This window comes from Ursus maritimus, unplaced genomic scaffold (genome assembly GCF_017311325.1).
Source record: "Ursus maritimus isolate PB19 unplaced genomic scaffold, ASM1731132v1 scaffold_30, whole genome shotgun sequence".
NCBI classification, from domain to species: Eukaryota; Metazoa; Chordata; class Mammalia; order Carnivora; family Ursidae; genus Ursus; species Ursus maritimus.
In genome coordinates this window covers 26,037,958-26,060,252 of record NW_024425564.1, presented here as the reverse complement: position 1 = coordinate 26,060,252, position 22,295 = coordinate 26,037,958, and the positions used below count along the sequence as shown (strand labels likewise).

The 22,295-nt window shown below is 46.6% G+C and overlaps 1 protein-coding gene across 1 annotated transcript in view; it reads right to left on the bottom strand.

Moving 5' to 3' along the window:
* JARID2 (jumonji and AT-rich interaction domain containing 2) overlaps positions 1-22,295 on the bottom strand; it is a 187,331-nt gene that overhangs the window by 96,381 nt on the left and 68,655 nt on the right. The window contains exon 3 of the mRNA XM_040645071.1: positions 9,203-9,344. Within this exon, the coding sequence (XP_040501005.1) occupies positions 9,203-9,344 (142 nt within the window). The remainder of the gene's footprint in view (positions 1-9,202; positions 9,345-22,295) is intronic.

Below are 22,295 nucleotides of genomic sequence, written 5' to 3'. Positions count from 1 at the left end.
GACAGGGGAGGGGGTTTCTCTTTAATAGAGACCACTAGCGCCGTGCCTTAGGGAGGGCAGGGTTATCAGAGATCTGAACAGAAGCCCAGGGATTTGACTGCAGGGAGAGAACGGAACCACGAGAACGTGGATGAGCGCCACGGGCTACATCCTACAGTAAACAGAACGTGTGCGTGCTTCAGCCAGCGAGAGTCTCGGGCACCATGAGAAATGGTCTCGTGGCTCTCTGCTACTCAACGTAAGACATCAGACCCTCGACTTTGCCTTGGTGACCCTTTTATCAGGGAAAATCTTAAGATCGAGGTGAAGGTATGAAGAGTGGACAGATACAAACCTCCCTCCCAAACTTGAACTGTAAGAAAGGGGGAAGGTCATTCACAAGTAGACATCAGGAGGTGAGCCAGTGTTTTAACTCTTGCCCCCTTGGAGCCCACCAACTCCAGCCAACTAATGAAAAAGCACACAAAAGAGTATTCTTCTCCCAGAGGAACACAGGCACAAACCATGAAAGTCACAAAGTAATCACAGATCTGTTTGGAACAGCTACCTGAAAGGAACAGTCAACTGGGTCCTAAAATGTTCTCCTATTCAGGATAGACCTGTCCCCGGTGCCCCTGTGCATGACCTCTAACCTCTAATACTGGAGGACTCCAGAGAGGATTTCAAAAGCAAAATGTGTTTTACTCAAGATAAGCTAAACCTCCCCCACCCCTGCCACCTTTCTATCTACTGCTTGGTTTACAATGCAGAAAAAAAATTCATTTATTTCATTAAAGAAGGAATGCAAACACTTGGCCGAGAAGAGAACATCTACTAGGGTTCTGTGATCTGAGGGGCCACAAGGAGATTGCATTGCACAAAGGTGCTCGGCCAAGAGGGCACGTGAGGCTGTGATCCAGCCAGGGCTCAGCTCACCAAGCCAGGTGCTGCTGGCCCAAAGACAGTACCCTTCTGGAATTTGCCTGTCCCAGAGGGACGTGAAGAATCCAATCAACAGTTTATGCCCCCAAGAGAAGGCGACATGGTGTAGTGGAAAAGTCCAGGCATTACAGACAGGAAGACTTGGATTCCAATCCTGACCTTGCTACTTTTAAGAAATGTGTCACTAGTCAAGTATTTTCAACATTTGTTGACTCGGCTACAAAGCAGGTGTGGGGCGCCTGGGTGGCTCAGTCGGTTAAGCATCAGACTCTTGGTTTCGGGTCAGGTCAAGATCTCAGGGTCATGAGACTGAGCCCTGTGTTGGGCTTCACGCGGAGTATGGGACTTGCTCCAAGAGCCTCTCCCTCCCTCCCTCTCTCTGCCCCTCCCCACCTGCTCAGCTCATCCTCTCTAAAAAATAAAGTTAAAAAAAAAAAACCCGTCCAAGTGTTTCCTTAGGATTAAGGTAAGATTTATTAGCACAATATGTTCTATTCACTAAGCAGTTCTGCCTCTTTTAGAAACAGACTTTCTGGAACTTCAAAGAAAAGTGTTTCTAACAGTCACACGCTTTCTTGTGGAGTGGGACTTTCTATTTATAGGTCAACTGCTTCTTTATTTTGAGATTCACTTACATTGTGTCAGGGCTTAGTTAGTCATTAAAGGAGAAAAAATGTGAATTGCATAACAAAACTAAATGGGAAGGTTAGGGCTGGGGCTAAGATAAAGTGCAAACATGGCAGTTAGGATTCCTAGTGGTACCCTTCTCCTCCCTCTGATTCAACATTGAAAGAACAGAGTAATAGGGCCAAAACGGACTTCCTGCCTGAAAGAAACCAAAAATCCACACAAGACAATGGACATCACACCACAAAGCGCTGTGATCCCTGAGAGATGGGAAAGGTTTGGACAGCTCACAACCGTGAGAGAATTTCCAGGCCACAGCCCAATGAGGGGAAATTCAAGCAGGGTTTAGAGGAATCTAAATTAAGGAGAAGGAGCTGAGAGTAGGCAGAGGCCAAGGTACTGAAGAACAGGATCTGTAAGGCAGGGTACTGGAAAGGGGAGGGCCACATAGAAAATTCTGGAACCTCCTCACATATTCACTGGGTACCAGCAGAAACTACGGGGGAAAAGTACAAGAAAGGACTGGAGGGAACAGTCCCTGAATCCCACACAGGGCCATGAACGGTGTCTGTATCTACCAAATGGTCAACATCCTAATTCACAGGGCAGCAAGTACTCATCCAGGTTTCACCTGAGCGCTGGGAAAAACTTAACCCTACAGCAAACACTTCCCTGGCTCTACTGAACAAAGCTGCAAAGCCAAGATCCAGAAGGACCCAACTGCTTCCTCCGAACTTCATCACATCTTAGAGCAATGCTTAAGAACAGGGAGAGAAATACAAACATATCCAGAACCCAAAGGAAAATGGACAAGGCCCGACGACCAATAAAAAATTATCAAGGCAAGCAAAAGGGCAGGAACACAGGACCGCTAATGAGGAGGAACAGGAGTCAATCCAACACGGACCCATAAAGAACACAGGTGAAAGTGGCAGACAAGCGTACTAAAACCTCCATTATAACTATATTAGTGCGAGCAAAGACCAGCCCGTCAGGAGAGCACTGCAGATTACACAGACCAGGCTCTAATTTTAGAGATAAAGACAGCAATCTCTGAGGTTAAAAAAATTTAAAAAAATAAGTAAATTTTACAGACTACCTAAAATAAAGCAGGGGCCGGGTGGGGGCGGGGAGGGGACTAGGATAAAACAAACATTATCAAGGTGCTGTGGGTCAACGTCAAGCAGTCAGATACAGACGCAACTGAAATCCCTAAAGGGGAAAAGCAGCATACACTAAAATTTGCAGAAATGTTGCCTCCAATTTTTCCAAAAATGATGAAATCTACAGAAGCAGCAGCTCAATGAACTGCAAACACAAGAAAAATAAACGACACCAAGGGACATGGTACCACTGATGAAAAGAGAATCTTAAAGTAGACTAGGGAAGGGGCGCCTGGGTGGCTCAGTCCACTGAGCCTCCGACTCTTGTGTTTTGGCTCAGGTAATGCTCTCAGGGTCCTGTGATGGGGGTGCTGCATCGAGCCCAGCAGCAGAGAGCCCAGCATCTGGGTCCAGAGGTCAGCAGCAAGTCAGCTTCCCCTCTCCCTCTCTTCCTGCCCCTCTCCCTCTCTTCCTGCCCCTCCCCCCCACTCTTGTCTCACCCCCCCCCGAAATAAATCTTTAAAAAAAAAAAAAAAAAGGTAGACTAAGGGAAGGGACACCTCTTAGAGTTAAAAGAGTGACAGTAGACGTGTTGGAACTAATGCGAAGCAGGGGACAGCTGAGTGACGTGCCCATCCCTACCACAGCATTTTAAAGACAGTGCCCTAAAATTCTATAATGAGCAAAAGATCTTTTAAAAATCAAGGTAAATTTCGTACAAGTACATTCTGTCCTGCAGTTCCCACAAACACATATGTATTTTAAATGAGGGTGAAATAAAGACCTTCGCAGACATATAAAGCCAAGATTCATTCAACCCTATAAATAGTATTAAAAAAAAAAAAGGTATTAAAATCCTTTCAGGCAAAAGAAAAATGACCCTGGAAAGAAAGATCTAGAAGAAGGAAAAGAAAAACACCAACAATGCCAACCATTTAGATAAATATAAAAAAGCAGATAGGCCTGAGACATCTACATTTACTTTATATTTAATTCCACAATTCTCTTCTGTGGTTACTAAGGGTCCCACCTAATATTCCATTCTGCCATTCCGCCCCTTCTTTATTCCTGTAGAGACTGTGTTTCAGTCAAGACAGCTGCAGAATTAAAAATTAGGACAGTACTAAGCTCTAATTTGTAAAATCGTCTTCAAGGCTGTAACGATCTGTAACACCCTGGTCAGTAGAGAGGTCTAAATCTAAACCAAAACTTAAAAGAAATGATCTGAGGCTGCATGTGACTCGTATTGCCAAGATTCAAAGCAAAATGAGCAAGTGCTTTAACAGTGCACTTGACTACTAATGTATTTTGTTAAGGGGAAACAAGCATTTAGACTTTTAAAATTCTAATTCTTACAGATGCTCACTGTGAGGGGCGCCTGGGTGGCTCAGTAGGTTGGGTGTCTGCCTTCAGCTCAGCTCATGATCCCAGGGGTCCTGGGACTGAGCCCCCAGGGGGTCTGCTCAGTGGGGAACCTGCTTCTCCCTCGGCCTCCCCCCACCCCCAGCTGTGCCCTCTCTCTCAAATAAATAAAATCTTAAAAAACAAAAAGTTGGTTCTCTGTATGCAAAACCCCATCCACCGGAATAAGGACCATCTTTAAACTCAGTCTTCTATCCACCGATGCCCTAAGATACAGCAGCTCTTTAACAAGAAGACACATGGGACCCGCAGAGAGACAGTCTGTACTTTTTAACTAGTTCACTAGGCTCTGCTGAAGGTGCCCCCCCACAAAGTAAGGCAGGGATTTTAGCAGCAATAAGTACTAGCGAAACAGCCCCCTCACACAAGGCAAAATGATGACTAACGTCACCGACAGCCCATCTTCGCACACTTGAACCTCATCTCACTCATGACTGCTCCACGCAAGCAAATAACCGGGTTACACCAACCTCTGTGGGGGATTCACGCTGTCCTCCACACGGGTCCTTCCTGTGACTCAGTAACTTCAGAAGAGGGACACGCGCCTAACACTTTTCCATCTGCCCACAGAGGGTGGTGACGGTGTCACCACAGAGGGAAGATACAAATCACAATCTGTATAAATCAAAATTCCTCTAGAACGTGTTTGAGAAGCCCCCAGTCAATGTGCAGACTCACAGGCAGCAAAGTCATGGGTCACACACGGCGAGGAGAGCGAATAGTCGTATCTCGTGCGCAGTCCTCATCATACACCTGCAGGCTCTCCCGAAATCTCCCTGTTCAGTCCACAGAACCACGAGGTGGTTACTAGCGCTGCGGGCATTTTAACACCCGAGGACACGGGGGCCCGGCGATGTGCAGGAGCTGCCCGACGGCACAGGACTGGCCGAGGGTGAGCCCAAAGACGCCACGCCGTCCAGCTCCAGTCCGCGCTGTGAACCACTATGCCAAATACCAGGTCCCCTGGACACATCCCTAAAAACCACCAGTTATTGTATTTTCTCTGCTTATTCCCTCCACCCAAAGATTAAGTAAAATAAATACACACAGTTAATTCTGCTACATATCCCAGCAGTCAAAGGACCCCTTTCAAACCATGCATTTTGGATCTTCCATTTATGTGCATTTAAAAGTATACGGGGGCGGGGGACTGGGTGGCTCAGTCAGTTAAGTGGCTGACTCTTCATTTCAGCTCTGGTCATGATCTCAGGGTTGTGAGATTGAGCCCTGCGTCGGGCTCCGCACTGGGCACAGAGCCTGCTTGAGCTTTTCTTTCTCCCTCTGCCCCTGCCTCTGCTCCTCCCTTCCTCAGACTCACACTTGCTCTAAATAATAAATAAACAAATCAATAAATCAATAAAAGTACACTGTCACACCAACTTTGTACGCCACCTTCCTTTCTACCAGCCGAACAGGTAATCCATACGCCCATAACCATCACTGTGGAGTTTCTCAGTGTATCCACAATTGACAGAATCTGTCCCTTCTGGTTTCTGAAAATACTTCAATATCTCTTGCAGGAAACACGAGTTTTAGACAAGCCAAGTGTAACAGGATGGGCAGGGGTAGTGTCAGTGTAACAGGATGATGAGGGTAAGGAGTTAGGCATGGCCACCATCAAATTCAGAAGGAGCTGATTACAGGCTCAAAGTCTCTATAATGTTTTCATTTGAACAGTGACATTACCTTAATGTAGAATTTTTTAAATATCATTTATCCCAATGATAATGATGATAATAAAAATAATAATACAAAGGAAAATCGACACCTAGGAACACCAGCATGGACTCCTCCAGATCTCCAGTGGCTGGGATGTCATGGCCACCAAACAGGCAAAGAGCTTGTACAGAAGAGTGGCTCTTCCTTTCACAAAGAGTAGACAAAGATTTCAGAGGATTTCCTTTTAATGGCTAGGTAAAAAGATAACTTTCATTTTTGCCTCAAAAAAGAAAAATAAACGCTACAGTACTCTAGATTCTACTGCTTTCTGTATGCCAAAAAAAAAAAAAAAAAATCCCCGACGTCAAGTACAACCAATGGCAGCAAGTACACAGGGCCAAACATAGCTCAGGGGGGTTTCCCATAGGAAAATAACACTTTGCAAACACACAAGTTGTTTGGACTAAAGACTTAACAAAACACATGACAGGCATCATCAGAAAATGAAATTGCTTTGATTTCCAGGTTGGAAACTCAAGGCAATGGTCTAAGACTTGCACAGTCTGCACCTCTTATTTTAATTTTTCTTACAAAAGTCAAACACAAATTCCCTCTTTCCTCCAGTCCCGAGAGAAAAGGCAAATTAACTGGTAATATCCTAAAAACCATCTATCTAGCAAGGGCAATGAACTTTACGAGAATGGCTACCAATTCCTAAAGAATGTAGAATGCTCGGTCCAGAGCAAAGACCTAAATCATGGCCCTGGAACTTTAGGATTCAGGGTTTTGTCCCACACAGTCTAAATGCCTACCAAGAACACAAGGGGTCAATCACAAGTTACGCTCCTCCCGGGTGTATATACACGAGGCTCAGCGAATTGTAGACACGAGTTAAAAGCAGAGTCTCATCAACAGTGCTCTAAGTAACATTTTGAAATAACCACTTTAGGTAGTTTCTCTGGGTTTGACATTGTCATCAGCAGGGACAGGACACCCCATCAGCTTATGAGGAAAGGTCTAACACACCTAAGTTGAAGGAGGCTGACCACTCAGTCTGGCGAGGCACTGACAAAGCGCTAGGTATTCAGATTTCAGTTCTAACAACATGCATTAATTAGAAGGCGGGGTTCATACCAAATTATTTATGCTAAATACCAACAAAAGATCAAAACAAATGAGCTCTTTAAGACCCAGAAAGTATGAAAAGATTTTATTTTGGGGGCACCTGAGTGGCTCAGTCAGTTAAGCGTCCAACTCTTGATTTTGGCTCAGGTCATGATCATAGGTCGTGAGACCAAGCCGCCATCCAGCTCTGCACCGGGCATGCAGCCTACTTAAGAAAATTGTTTCTCTCCCTCTCCTCCGCCCTTCCTCTCTAAAGGTTTAAAAAAAAATAAAAGTTATTATTTTGTATTTGTAATGTACCCTACAAGACTGCAAGAAATTTTAGCCCTAACTTCCCTACTTGTAAACTACAAAGCACTCCTCGTGTTAACTCCAGGCCACCCCAGACCAGACCTCAATCCAGCCCAACCTGTCAAACCATAACCTAGGTTATGCCCCTGATGGATTTCCCTAGCAGAGTGTGACTGTAACCAAATAAAATGCTGCTATGAATCCTTAATTCAGTAAAACAAGGTACTTGGCACACTAATTAAAGCAGATTAGAAATGGTTACGTTTTCCTTAGATTCATCCTGAACAAAATTTCTCTCTCCCACTGTTTGGAGACAAAAGTCAAAGACCGATGTGCACACAGCTGCCCCACACCAACACAGCAGCCTGCAAAGAGGAAGCCAGTAGCACTGAAAACTAAGAAAGGCACTACCGGGAGTCCAGGACAAAGGGCCAGCATCCCCCCCACCCCAAGAGAACGAAGCCGTAGAGATGCTGGTCATCACACCCCCGTACTGGTGGGATCTTTGGGGGCGGGGAGAATTGATAGCCATGCAGCAGCTCAAGGACCAGGTGCAGACACTTCCAACCACACTCAGAATTTTGATCCCCAAATGGGAGATGAAAGATGATGGCAGATTCATGACCACCCGCCCACGTCTGGAAGCATGGACAACATCATTGCAGGTTCCAACCTATTCCCTGATGGGATTTCTATACACATCCTCAACTTCCCTCTCTTGTGAGGGTGCATTTCTCCAACTGGGACCGAGCGAATGTTTGTGGCGAGTATCTGCAACATGACAGACTTGTCACTGAGACACTCACCCAAGGGTCTTTAAAAGATAGTAACCTACAAGGCCCAGGACATTGCCAGAGACTCTTCGTCCATATGCTTGCTGACTAACAACAGATCTGAGACCTCTTCTGAGACACAGCGCTGAGAATTAAGAGAAAACTGTATTCTGGGTTTTCTAAATGAAGAAAGACATGGCATGATGGAGGAAAATAAACGACTGAGCTACCGTCTCAAATTTCAGACCGAAGTATGGTTCTGGTAAGGATCTCAAAATGCCTAATGCATGGCGAAGCCAATCCTTTCCTCTTAATTTCCACTATACTCCGTACGTCATTACATAACACACATCTAGACAATTTCCATAAGGTAACTAGAATTCTGGAGAAAGAGTACACAGCAGCAGCCAGGCCAAGGGATTTTTTTTTTTTCTTTTCCCCAACCTCTCAAACCACCAGGTTCTAAGAAAAAGTCACTAACCTAGTCATCCAGGAAAACCTCGAGTATGAGAACGGAAAAAAAGAAAAAAAAACAAAAAACAAAACTGGAAATGGAATATCATTTCTAGATGGGGTGGGAGGTGGGGAGCACAACCTGAGGTATGAAATCAGGCAGATGACCAGCAAGAGGTTTTATAAACACCCCATTAAAAGCAGCATTATATAATGTCGACTGCCACAGTTTGACCGTGAAGCCACAAACTTATCAAACTCCCATAGCCAACTTCCCTATCAAACTCAAGCTTATTTAAGAAAGTTATTTAAAAAAAACAAAAAAACAAAAACAAAAAACAAAAAAAAGCTGGTAAATTAGAAGTTTTATGAACGATTCCCTCCACTTCCGCCGGGGCTAAACACCACGCCGTTCTGTTTTCCTGGGAAGGAACACTGTTCAGAAACATCGCATTTAATTCTTCAACAGTTTTAGGAACAGCTCTCTTCAGACATGGCTACATACCATCGAATTGACTCCAGAAATTGAGGAGAGTCACTTAAAATGATCAGAGAAGACAGGAGTTACAAGTTGGCAACCCTGTGGCCAATGCTCAGGGCAGGAACGGGCTCTGTTTGGCCCACGGCATTTTCCGGTATGTTCGTTTTGAGTGACAATTAGTGGACAAAGTTTGGAAACCAGGACCTGTGATACAGAACATCCAGAACCCTGGCTCCTCTACGAAAACCAGGAGACTGGGTGGGTGGGTGGGCCTGAGTTGGCTCCCCTGTGGGAAACACTGGCGTCCCAGGTTTAAGGCGCCAGCATTTTCAGCCTTGGGTACTAACCTTTTCCTCGACGGCCCTTCTTCAAAATCTGAAGAACTAACATCGTTGCTAGTAGAGGACACTTGGGATGCATCGTCCTTCTCATTCTCTGACTGTTCTGACGCTGGTCCTAATCCCTTAGACTGGCCATTACCAAGGAGCCCTACAGGTGAGAAAAGGGGACAAAGACTTAAAACACATGACATCAGGAAGTAGCACTTTACCACAGTTACCCCTACACCATGGCTGATGAGGCCGGACCAGAATTTGGAAAGAAGAGGATTAGAAGGTACATATCCCCCTTTTGAGCGGGACACCTCATCCTACGTGAGGCCTAGGAAATCATTTCAACAGTAAGAAACGCAGGCAGGATTTTGCAACCATAATATACTTTGCCGGGGTCTTATTGAAATACGTAAACATCTTTCAGGACTTGGCCTAGGAAGAAAGGCACTCGTGTATTACCAATTCAAACTAGTTAACCTTCAAAGGCTAATAGATGGACGCTAGAAATACTGAACTCCTGGGGCGCCTGGCTGGCTCGGTGGGGGGAGCGTGCAACTCTTGTTCTCAGGGTTGTGAGTTTGAGCCCCACGTGGGGTGGAGAGACAACTTTAAAATAAATCTTAAAAAAAACAACAACAACAAAAATATGGAAATCTTTTGGAACTGCCTTCAGGAACCAGACAAGAGAAAGCATTATTTTGGAGCCATAGCTTAAGTTATTAACCAGAAATCCTACTACACAATTTCCTCTTCATAGTAATCTGTTATATTAGACAGTCACATTGCCTTTGATGGTCTCAAAGGAGAAGGCCTCTCTAGGACTGCATATATGATGACACCATGCAAAAGAAGGAGTCTTGGGGCCCCAGGATGTCCTGTTAAGTAGCCGAACTGGAGAAAGGTCCCAGGGAAGGACCTGTGCTAAGTGTTACTGTAAGTATTTTAATAAGCATGGAGGCCCCAGTAATGGGCGATGGTGGAATAAAAGCCTGGGCGGTCTTGTAGCACTGAGACGCTCTTGCATCTAGGGCTCCGGACATGATTTAAGTCCTACCGATGGGAAGCTCGCCCCAACGCAAGTGTCCGCAGCGACTAGGCCCCAATTTCTCGGTCTCATCAGCACCCTCATGGGCATCAGAAGCTGGGAACCCACAAGAATGCCTGCCCGGGACCTAGGTTTTCACAGCCACAGTGCTTGGCTTTTAATTTTAAGCAAAGCCAAATTATAGTGTGGCCCCTTGATTTTCATCCTTCCAACGTGTCCACCAATGTTGTAGGCACTTAATTCCCTGTCTTAAATCCCTTTCTGCTTCCAACACTTAAGAGTGGTTCCGACTAGTGGACGAAACATATAGGAAACAAGATTCTACCTGTTTGGTAAAGTCGTCTGAAAGAACGTGGTATAAGGTAACCCAACCCTGAGACTCGGCCTATTTATGCATGCGTTTCCCTGCTTCTGTGTTTTCCCATCCTTTCTGAGGATGAGGAAACCACAACGTTGGAAATCTACTGTGATGCGATAAATAAAGCCCGCCGCGATCACTCAGACGTGCGGCTTTCTGGAGTCAGGACTGCAAAACAGAAGTGAAAACATACACAACTTCCCCAAGAAAGAGAAAACATGGGCAATTTACACTGTGAGGCCCAAAAGAGACATGAACTGTATGGAAGTCACAGCCTAAAGGTAGAGGTATGGTCCGTGCTACCCACTACTGGGGCTATCAGTCATATGCAGTTCTTTTTTTTAACGTGTGTTTTTTTTGTTTTTTGTTTTGTTTTTTTTGAGGTGGGGGGATGGGACAGAGGGAGAGGGGGAGAGAGAATCTTTTTTTTTAAGATTTTATTTATTTATGTGACAGAGGGACAGCCAGAGAGAGGGGGAACACAAGCAGGGGGAGTGGGAGAGGAAGAAGCAGACTCCCAGCGGACGAGCCCGATGTGGGACTCAATCCTGGAACACCGGGATCACGCCCTGAGCCAAAGGCAGACGCTTAACGACTGCGCTACCCAGGCGCCCCGGGAGAGAGAATCTTAAGCAGGCTCCACACCCAGCACAGAGCCCCACTCGGGGCTTGATCTCACAACCTGAGATCATGACCTGAGCCAAAACCAAGAGTCGGATGCTTAACTGCCCGAGCCACCCAGGCGCCCAATCACATGTAGCTACTGAGCATCTGAAATATAGTGCGGGGAAGGAAATGAATTATTTTTTTTTTTAAAGATTTTTTTATTTATTTATTCGACAGGATAGAGATAGCCAGCGAGAGAGGGAACACAAGCAGGGGGAGTGGGAGAGGAAGAAGCAGGCTCACAGTGGAGGAGCCCGATGTGGGGCTCGATCCCGTAACGCCGGGATCACGCCCTGAGCCGAAGGCAGACGCCTAACCGCTGTGCCACCCAGGCGCCCCGGAAATGAATTATTTTTAATCAACTGAAAAACTAAACATCCGGTAATTTTATATTAATTTTTGAAACATTTTGGATGTATCCTTGGGGTGGAGTCAACTTATATGAAAAATTCATCTTCGCTGGCTTTAGATTATTTAATGAAGCTCTAGACAACTAAACCTGCATAATGCATAGGTATTAAGTACATAAAGTGACATAGAGCACCTTAGTAAGGTCATAGGGTGAGGAGAAAGCCTACGGAAAACAGAAGGATGCATACAGGCAATACTCAGAGAAGAAGAAACCGGGCCAGGGAGAGAAGTCAGAAATGTAAAGAGGAGACGGGTGAATGGCCACACTTGAAAAGGTTGGGCAGTTCAAAATGAGAACTCTGATTACAGAACCACATGTAAAATTAATGAGAGAGAGAAAGAGAGGCATCATAAGTATAAGCTTACTCTTGGTTGGGTTCACATTTTCCAATAGTCCGTAAGTACAAACAGGAGAATAAAGCAAGAGAGGAGGGAGGGAATGGGAGTTCATCCAGGCTTTTTTTTTTTTTTTTAATTTTTGAAGTTTTTATCATCTGTTCATTTTCCTAACACCCACCATATGCCAGGGCCCTGGGGATACAGGCAAAAATCAAACAAAACCTAATTCCAGCGAGGCGGTAGATCGACAAGCACACATGGGTGGCTCAGTTAGTAAGCGCAAAGAAGAAACCTTGCACTTTGGAGGGGAAGGAAAAAGTGATGGGGGTGGGGAGACGACGGAACAGAGTGAAATGTGAATCAGTGAAGCCAGCACACTGGTGGCCAGCACACCACCACCACGGAACAGGGGGATGGTGGTAGTGAAGTAGAGTAGGGGGTTGTTGTGAAGCTGTGTTTTTGATCAAGGAGGAAACAAGCAAGGACCATGTAGTGTTAGGTGAAGCCTGGGCAGAAACACTACTGTACCGTTCGGTACATAACAAGATCGTCCGTATTTGCTGCATGAGTAAGCAGCTAGTGAGTGAGCGAGCAGAGAAGAGTGAAGCTATTCAGTGACAAGCTACACTCCTGCCCTTCTGGCGAGAATCATCTCTGCCGATTATAGGGCAGTCATTCTCAAACGTGAGCATGAAGAGAATCACCTGTCCGAACACAGTCCCCTAGACTTCATCACCCCCAGTCTGCCCTATTCTAACAAGCTCCCACGTGATGTGACGCGGCCTTGGCTGGTCCGGGGAACCACATTTTGAGAGCCACGACTGGAGGGCAAAGCCAGGTTCAAGCTGGCAGGAGACCTAGAGCTCTAAGACACTAGGAAGCTCAGGCAAGTGCATCACCCATGACGACCTAAATGAAAATAAGGCATCCAACCCCAAAGTTCTACGGGGCGCATTCTTCTACCTTTTCTCAGGGATTTTGTGAAGGCAAAGACGATGACTTAAACGACTTAATCACAAAGCTCTAAGGAGTCGGCTAATGACAAATTCAGAGAAAAAAAAGTAACACGTGGCGGGGGGGGGAGGTTCATATCTAAGAGGCATCAATGTAAAAAGGCATAGGATGTTCCCCACCACCCTCCCCCAAGAAGTCGACTGTCCAAAGTGCAAATTCAGGGAAACTGGATTGTGAAATTTACAAGGGAAGAGGGAACGTGAATTGACACGGCGTGAGCTCACTGAAGCTCGCTGGTGAGACGGCAGTGGGCAGGATGCTATGAAGCGACATCAAGGCGTGGCTAAGCTACAGAAAAAACGACTGCTAGTAGTGCGTCCACGGTCCCAAGCCCTCACCAGACTAACAGCTCTTCGGAGAACTCCAAAGTTGCCCCCATTCCGACGATTAACAAGGACGGTCACCTGAACTCTAAGACAGAAGTCTGATTTTGCTTTCCAGATTAGGAAAACTGGGGCCCATAGAGAGGGAACTGATAGCCTGTCAATGCCAACTGAAGGAGCTCAGCTTTCCACTGCCTCTGTAAGGGGAGCAAGACCCATTTGTTCTGCATGCAATCTGCTCTTTCAGTTTGAGTACCCCATCCTGTACAGAGAACACGTACATTTATTTTCAGTGAGACAGTCAACAGGATTGGACAGACATGTGCCCACCTCCACCCAGCTCCCCCCCACCCCAGTCCACTCTCACACCTCCGGTGTACTGGCTACCCCATTTCATTTTCAATGTTTTAATCCAAATCATACTGCCTCCCCAATCCAGAAGAGCCGGGTCAGCAAGACAGAAGAGGACGGCACAGGGCAGAAGAGCCATTATCAGAACACTAGACAAGCACGTGTGTGTTGCCTTTTCTTCTCCCTAACAAAGCCCTGCCATCAATTTTTTGAATTATTATTTTTAGTCGATGAAAACTAACGGAACAGCGTCCCCTCCTTCTAACACATGAGCTGATTTTATTTTCCCAAACCCCTCCCCCGATCACCACGAACCTTCCTTGGGAGAGGAGGTTAAACGGAGAAAATCGAATGGCCCAAAGATCCCGTTCTCCCCACATGAGCATTTGTTCCCCTCTATTAATATTCAGGAGGTTGAACTTAAATTAAACCACGTCTATTGTCTCTCACAAAAGCAATAAATATGAGCTGAAAATTCCAAACCACTGCGGGGGAAGGCAGCTTGGGGACTGCCTGCAACCTTGGCTAGCCACCAGCGGTGGAAAAGGGCAATGTGTCCCAGGCCTGAGACCACTGGGCCACCACCGGGCAGCAGTGCCGGTCCTCACAGGCTGAGAATCCCCAAAGAATCCAGTACAACAGAACCGGGCCATCACACTCCGGGGCCTTGCAGCCCATCTCCCAAATTAGCAAGAAATGAAAAGGCTTTCCATTCAAGGCAACACACCACAACTGGCTTCTTTTCTAAGCCTGGAACAGCAGCGGCGGCACTGGGTAAGAATCCCTGTCCTTGGAAGACTGCAGATGTAGGACCATGATTTCCCTCTTGCCTTCACATAAAGGGGGTGGGGGGTGGGGAGGGATACAAACAAGGCCAAGGATCCCGTTAGCTCCAGAACTCCAGCTTAAGCAACTGATGAGAACTACAGATTTCAGAACACTGGTGTCGAGAGAGAGAGAGAAGGGAATCCTTTTCTAACGCTGGGACGGACGGGGACACACACACACACACACACACTTAGAATGTGCAGCCCTTCTAATTTCATGTTTTAGACACAAAGAAGTTTCACCAGCCCTCCCATTAGCTATCCGCACATGACAGAATACAAAACCAAAGGGAAAAAAAATCGAACCCCTGTGTTTCACAAAAAGCAGTGCCCAAAGACGGGTGAAAGAGAAGGGAAAAAATAAGGAGACCTTTGAAGCGATTCCCTAGCTTCCAAAACATCTGGAGCACACCAAACGTATTAGCATATTAGGAGAGTCGATGTATTTGGCTTTGTTGTGGAAGAGACGCACAAAAGGTAATTCTGTATTATACAGCCAATGCCCGTCTGTCACCCCGTCACTGTGAGACAAGGTATCACATTACATATTAAACAGTCAAGCATCCAAAGAGAGCTTTCATTTTCAGCTGCTGTGTGTGTGTGTGTGTGTTTGTGTGTGCGCGTGCGTGCTGGGGGATGGGGATGGCTGCCGCACTTTGAGTTGAGAGAAAAATTACCACAACAGCCCCCTTGGTTGAGGTAGGACCTTCTCCCAGATATTCAGAATGCATAGTCTGCTGCCATTGCTAGTGAAAAAGAAAGTCTATGTTTCACTCAAATTTTTAAAGAAAAATCGGTGGATTTTTTTTTTTTTTCCTCTGGGTTGCCAGGGAAAATCCGGCTTGGGCCAGCCTCGCAGGTTCAACAAGAACACAGAGTCCGAACCCAACTGTACACACGCGGGTCAGCAGCTAAGCTGCTGGATCGATCCCCGGGTTCCAGGGAAGGGGGTGGGCAGGGCAGAGAGGTCTGCGAGGCTAAGCCCAGGCTGGTCCGCGGACATCCTCCCCACATCAAAGCGCTGAGGTGGACGAGAACAAATGACAGTCTCGAGGCATGATGTCACTGCCACACTCATGGTCAACAGAGCACAAATGAAAGTGGGTTGAATACCTCGGCTTATAGAAAATAATTATCCCTTCCCTCAGGAGAATGGCCCCTGAGCAGATAGGGCTCTCCTTTGTCTACTCTCCACCAGCTATGGAGATGTCCCATTTCATCCAAGAACATGGAAGACAAAAATAACCCCAATGACCCCACAGAAGAGCCCCCCAAGATAAAGAGACGACAGGGGTTTTTGTTAGCTTAACACCCAATAAGTAAACAGATAATGCCCCAGGAACCGTTTCCCACCATCACTCATTCCCCACGAAACCTTCTTGGGCAATCTGCTGCTCCCATGCACACTCAAGTTTTTGGGAAAAAGGTGTTCTCTAAAAAAAAAAAAAAAAAAAAAAAAAAACCTAACACAGTACTAATTAATTAACATGGAAAAGTTGGGCCACCAGGTAGGCAAGGCCAATGTCAGATTCCATCCTTTTTTTCTTATTTCGGAATCAAGCACATGGCTAACTTTGAGACGGACGAGCGGGAAGAGAGACAGGATCCTTGAGCCCAGAAGGGATTTCCTCACCTTGAGGCACAAAGGAGCGAGCCAGCAGACCAGACACATTTACACACAGGAAGGGCGACCACAGTGCTGCAAACACTAAAACGGGCCCTGCTCTGGCGGTCTAAACCCCAAATGAGTGAGCACTACCCAAAGACAAAAGACCTCTCCTTCCCACATCCTGACCAGGAGTCACAAGAAGAAAGAAAACAATCCTCATGGAGAGGCTCCGACAACCACCACCAAAGAACCACAGTGGGACTTCATTTGGTACCAAAAACAAACAAACAAACAAATCCCGGTGGGAACGATCTAGGATCTCTCGTTTCTGGACCAGCCATGGCAGCTACTGGAACTGTGATGATCACAGTGGCAAGCAAACTGTCCTGGGCATTGTGCAACAACTCCTTCACTTCTTTAGGGTAAAGGGCTCTTGCTCCTTACATTCTCCCTCTTTTCCCTCGTTCTTCGTCCTTACCATGAATTTTACAACATCACAATAGGTAGGGTAGCTTGAATAATAAGAGTAATCACCATCATCATCACTGAAATAGAAACACCCACCCTGCTCCACAATGCGCAGCTCTCTCTACTTTTGCATGCGATCATCAATTACTCCTCCATCCCAGGCCTTAACTCCTCCGGGTCCCAACCCCCATCCGGATACCTTATTGATTTGACGCTGGCAAACCAGTCAAAAGCATGCCCACCAGGCCCCCTAGTTATAACCATCCATCCAAAGCATGAATCCTTGGAATCCTCTAGGACACACAACTCAAGCTTCTATCAGCTAAGGAAAAGGTTCCACTGTGCAAATGGCCCAGTACTGAACACCCCAGAGGTCAAAAACCGCCTTCCACATTCAGAAGAAAAGGGATTAAAGACAGATGCTTGATTTAGGCCGGTGTGGAGACCGAGCTGCTGAACAATGGCATCACTGCAGAGCATGAACTTGGAGTCACACACACACAGCAGAGGTAAACACAGGGCATTTCTAGAGAAATTCTTTGAGACAGATTAAGGAGACCAATACATCCAAAGTTTTATGTTCAGATAACCGGACGTGCGAAAATCAGATTTTTTTTCCCCCCAAAATCATGCGATTTGCACTTCTCAAGGGAGATTTCCATATACCTATGCAGTATATTCTCAGAGAGCCAGGAATAGTCTGCCTTTAAGTAACTGCCATATGCATGTGTATATATCTTTAAAGCTTAGTATCATCACTTACACTTACCCCACAGATGAGTTACCAAAAGACACGGGCTCTCAAATATTAGCAAGTCTCTACAAAGTTAAAGCTGGCTTCAACTCAGATGAGCAAACCCCATAAAGTTCCTAGTCTACTAGTCTGTGCTGATAAACAGGCCCCACTCCAAATACTGTGTCCTGACTAACATCACAATTTGTGGAGAAGAGCCACACCCTTAACCCTAAAACCTCTCTGGCTGCTTTTACTCCCTCATACAATACAAATGGACCCCCACAGAAGTTCTCAATTCTCTTGTGTTTGGAGCATGGACTGGGAGGGACGGAAGTTTCTGAGGGCCCTCATTACCTCACTCACAAATCAAACTGCACACCCCTTTTCAGATGAACAGAGTAAGAAAGGATTAAGTGGGCTATCTGAAGTAAAAAATAATAAGAAAAAGAAATTTTGAAGCTGCTGACAGCAAGCAAGTTCAGAGAGGCCTACCACCTCCCAGAGCAACGTTCTTTCTCATACTGAAATCTAAGGGAAGCAACACAAAAAGCAGAACTCTAGGAATGCGGCCACAGAATCTGCAAAGATCAGAGGCACCTAAACTGAGGGCTCCTAAAATTCATTTGTGTTTACATCCAGTAATGCAAACCCAGATTCCTGCACGAGAGATGGGAGGGGGAAAAAAAAAATCGAGAGCACTCGGAGTTTCTAGCTTTAAGGGCTGACCTGGAATCACCCAGTACCCACGTCCATGCCTCAGTTTCCTCCCTCTATCAAGGAAGGAAAACAAGAGATACAAAAGTATGAAGGGAAAGGAAACCATGCATGCTGCTGATAAAGGAAACCAAAGCTGTGGGTGAGGATGAACTAATTAACTTTAATCAAACATCTATTTTTAAATGCTGGGAAATGATCACATCAACTGGCAATAAAATAAAGGGACCAGCCATAGCTGGATGGCGTTCGGTCCCCAGAGAAACGTCTAAATTCATACCAGCCTGGCTAAAACTGCAGATTTGGCCAAAATGGTCAACAGAGCTGAATGCTTTAAGAACGACATTAATTCTCTCTTGTAAATTTCCACAGTGCCTTTTAGGAGCCACGACTGCCCCCAGGGAGGAGATCAAAGCTAAAAGAATATTGATATTAAGCAATCACAACACTTTTTCACATACTCCTATCTATACACACAGATAGACAGATAGATCCATCTAGCACCTTGCCATCCATAATGGATTTAATCAGGACCCCAGCAGGAGAAAAACCACAAAAGGCCTATTTCTCCAACAAAAGCCCTAGCAGCCGGAAACAAACCTAGAGCTATTTGGTTTTTATTTTATTTATAGGAACAGACCTTCTATCCCAGGTTCCTCAAGATAAGCCACCAAAAACTGCACCTGACAGGCCCGTGGAGCAGCCATCCTCAGAGCCGGATCATTGCAGAGAGACAGAGAGGAAGGAGGATAGAGGGAGGGAGGGAGGGAGGAGGGAGGGCGAGCGCGGCGAGGCAGGCTCCAGAGCACTTGTCAACAATCCTCCCCTGTACGTAATAAGCAGGCGGCGGTGCACATTCCGCGCGGCAATAGGACGGCCGCGCAGCCGGGCCCGGGAGGGGGAGGGGACGCGCCAGGGAGGGAAGGTTATTTATGTGCAGGGGAGGGAACCCAACCCCGAAGAGGAGGGGTCTGGGGCGCGCTTCACCCGCTTCCTGATAAATTGAGAGGAGGGGGGAAAAAGGACGGAGAGGAGCGACTAGCTTTTCTCTATCCAGGCCAGGCAATTCCCCCAATCTGCAATGCAGACAAATCCTTACTGGAGAATTTCTGACACTGGGGGGATGAGGTGGAGGGTGGAGACCGGACACCTCTGACGGGGGGCGGTCAGCTTAATGGTCCACACGTCTGTGCCCCGTCTGCCAGACCGCCCCCTCCATGCATACAGTGCACCCCCGCGCACAGCGGGGGTGGGTGGGGGTCCGTGCACATTTTCAATGGCGCCCCTTTTTAATATCATAATCTGTGCCATTCAGCACTTGCCTTTTATTTATTTTTATTTGTTTTTTTGGCTGGGAGACCTGGGCAGCGATCCAGGCCCACTGCAGAAATCTCGCTCCACAGGCTCCTCCCCCTCCTCCTCCTCCAGCCCTCCCCTCCCTCCAATCCCGGCTCCCAGGGTGCTTTATTACCTCTGTGATGACCGCCGGGGGCCACCACCGCCCTCCCGCCCCCGGCACACGGGCGGCCCTCCCCCACGCACGTAAATTCATCTCATCTAATAACACAGAAGCTGTTTCTCCGCATTGTTTCTGGAGGATCTGTCACAGAACAGGCTCTGTGGCCTGGCAGCTGCTGGGGGGGGGGGGGGGGGGNGGGGAGGACCGCAGGACTCCCAACAAGGCTGGCCAGCTCCCTGGCCCTGATGACTTCGGGAGCATGCGTCTCCCTTCATTTGTCAGAAAGCAATTTGATTTTCAAAGTCAATTCTTCAAAGCTATTGAACTGCAGCTGGCAATTATGATGTCCAACACAGGCTCTGAACACGGTCCCACACTCCACTCTTTATGCCTTTCTAATGGGGGGGGGGGTGGTGGCATGCCATCAAAGAACCCGCATGCTAAATTTAAGTGTTACCTCAGATTCAACCAAGGGAGTTGGGAAAAGAATGCCCCTTACTATTACTTGTAGTTGTTACTTAACCACTGAATGAGCCCCTCCTGGGCTTTACACACTTTGAGTTACTTAGACCACACAAAAACCCTCAAAGCTGATGCCGGCTTTGCTTACGGCCAGCTAAGAGTTACCCAGAGCTGGTGATTATTCCTTCCATGGGGGCAGTTTCCCCTTGCCTAAATCACCGAGGCATATCTACCCGCCTCCCTTTTAAACAAACAAAAAACATATCAGAAGTTTGGTGATGGTCTTTCCTGATCAGAATTACAGGCGGGGCCTTAGAAACCATCTAGTATAAACCCCACTTTACAGATGTGCACACTGAGGCCTTATGCAGGTATGGCTTTTAACCAAGATCAGAGCTAGCTCCTTTTAAGAAGTTTTCGACCAAAGGTCATCCAAGAACTCCAGGGTATCTAGGGACCGAACCACCTCATGATACAATTCCCCAGAGAAATCACGGGGCTGGAAAATCCCTCTCGTATCCTCTCCTGCCCCATGTGTGAGCCAGCAGAGCAGACCCTCATTCAGTTCTCTCCAGGGCAGTATATTCCTATAATGTCGAACAACTGTTTGGCACGCATCCCACGGCAGCATAAGTCATACACAGTCAATTAAAGGACATTTAAGGGATGACTATTTGGCTTTTTTTCTCTTCTTTCTACTGGGACTGGTCTTCTGGTGCCCTCAGTCATCAAAAGCACCCAACAGAGAACTGGAAATACGGGATGGTCATTCTGAGAAAAGGTAAGGAAGACAGCAAGAGCCACAAGACCTAAAATGCCTCCCCAAAATCCAGCTTGACAGTCACGTCTGAATACTGGTCATCCTTAACGACCCCAGCTCTGTGTAGAGAGCCCTGCTTTTTCACCTCCACTCTCTGACTTCACTGTGTCCTCTTCCCGTTGTCTGGAGAGTAACTAGGCCTTTAAATTTCAATAAATAAGACCTCACGGAGTATTGGCCCTGACTGCTTTTACTTCCAAGACCATCATCAGGATCTGATCGTGCACTCCACGTTCCCTAATGCTAAGGTTAGACCCGTGTGTCTGCTCTGACCCATGCTCTGCTGCTGGGTCGGGAAAAGAGGTGAAAACTTCTGGCCTGTCAACTTCAACAGGTTTTGGACTGTTCGGATAAAACGCTGGTTCACCAAAGAGGAAACGCGTCAGAAGTACCACATACATGGAACAGCAGCCTCTGGGGGAGACGCAATAAAACTGAAAACGGCGTCCTGTTTCTGAATAAAAATACAACTTTCAATACCGAAATTCTGAGCTAGAGAGGGGAGAGTTTCAACATTACAAAGATCAGAGCAAGTTCCAAGTTTTAAGTGAAGACTCCCCAAATGTCACCCACCCACTTCAGTCTTCCTGTTTCAGTTTAATGTAAAAAAACACCTATAAACCCACAGCCAAACCAGTTACTAAAGCATTGCCTATATGCTCCTGCCTACTGCACTTCACTATTTTTTAAGTTAGGCATATGTATTTGTGCTCTATTATTTCACCATGCTCGATTATGAACTTCACAAAAAGGGTACTGCTCTTGGGGGGCGGGGGGAGACACCTGGGTGGCTCAGTGGGTTAAGCATCCAACTCCTGGTACTGGCTCAGGTCATGATCTCAGGGTCATGGGATCTGGCCCTGCACTGGGCTCTGTGCTCAGCGGGGAGCCTGCTTCAGATTCTCTGCCTCTTCTTCTCCTGGCTCATACGGGCCCATGCTCACATGTGTGCTTGCTCTCTCTCTCTCTCTCTCTCTCTCTCACAAATAAATACGTTTTTTTAAAAAAAGGATATTGCTCTGTGTCAAGTCTCAGGGGATTTGTTTTTCCCGCAACTCAACATGAGGCTACTAAGATCATCTATCCATGATTTTAAGCTTTTTCTTTGCTCGTTTTCACTGTTGTTCATCACATTCCACTGTATGAATATTCCACACTTTGACTATCTCATCCAAGGGCATCTAAGCATTGCCAGTTTGTTGCTATCATGAACCACGCTGCAAACCTTCTGCTTGTCCCCCGGAAAGCATGCACTGGAGTTTCTCTGGGATACACACCTAGAAGTGGAAGTGTTGGAAATTCTTGAATATGCAAAAACAAATTTACATGTTAATGGCAAACTGGTTGCCAAAGCAGGCCTCCACGTTTGCGTGTGCACCAGCAATACAAATCATTGTAATCTCTAAATGCTTAAATATACAGACCAATTTACCTAGGACTTGAGGGCACAAGGTACTCCAAACTGCTACTTCTGAAGAGAGATCAGCATTTCAGGAAGGATCTCTC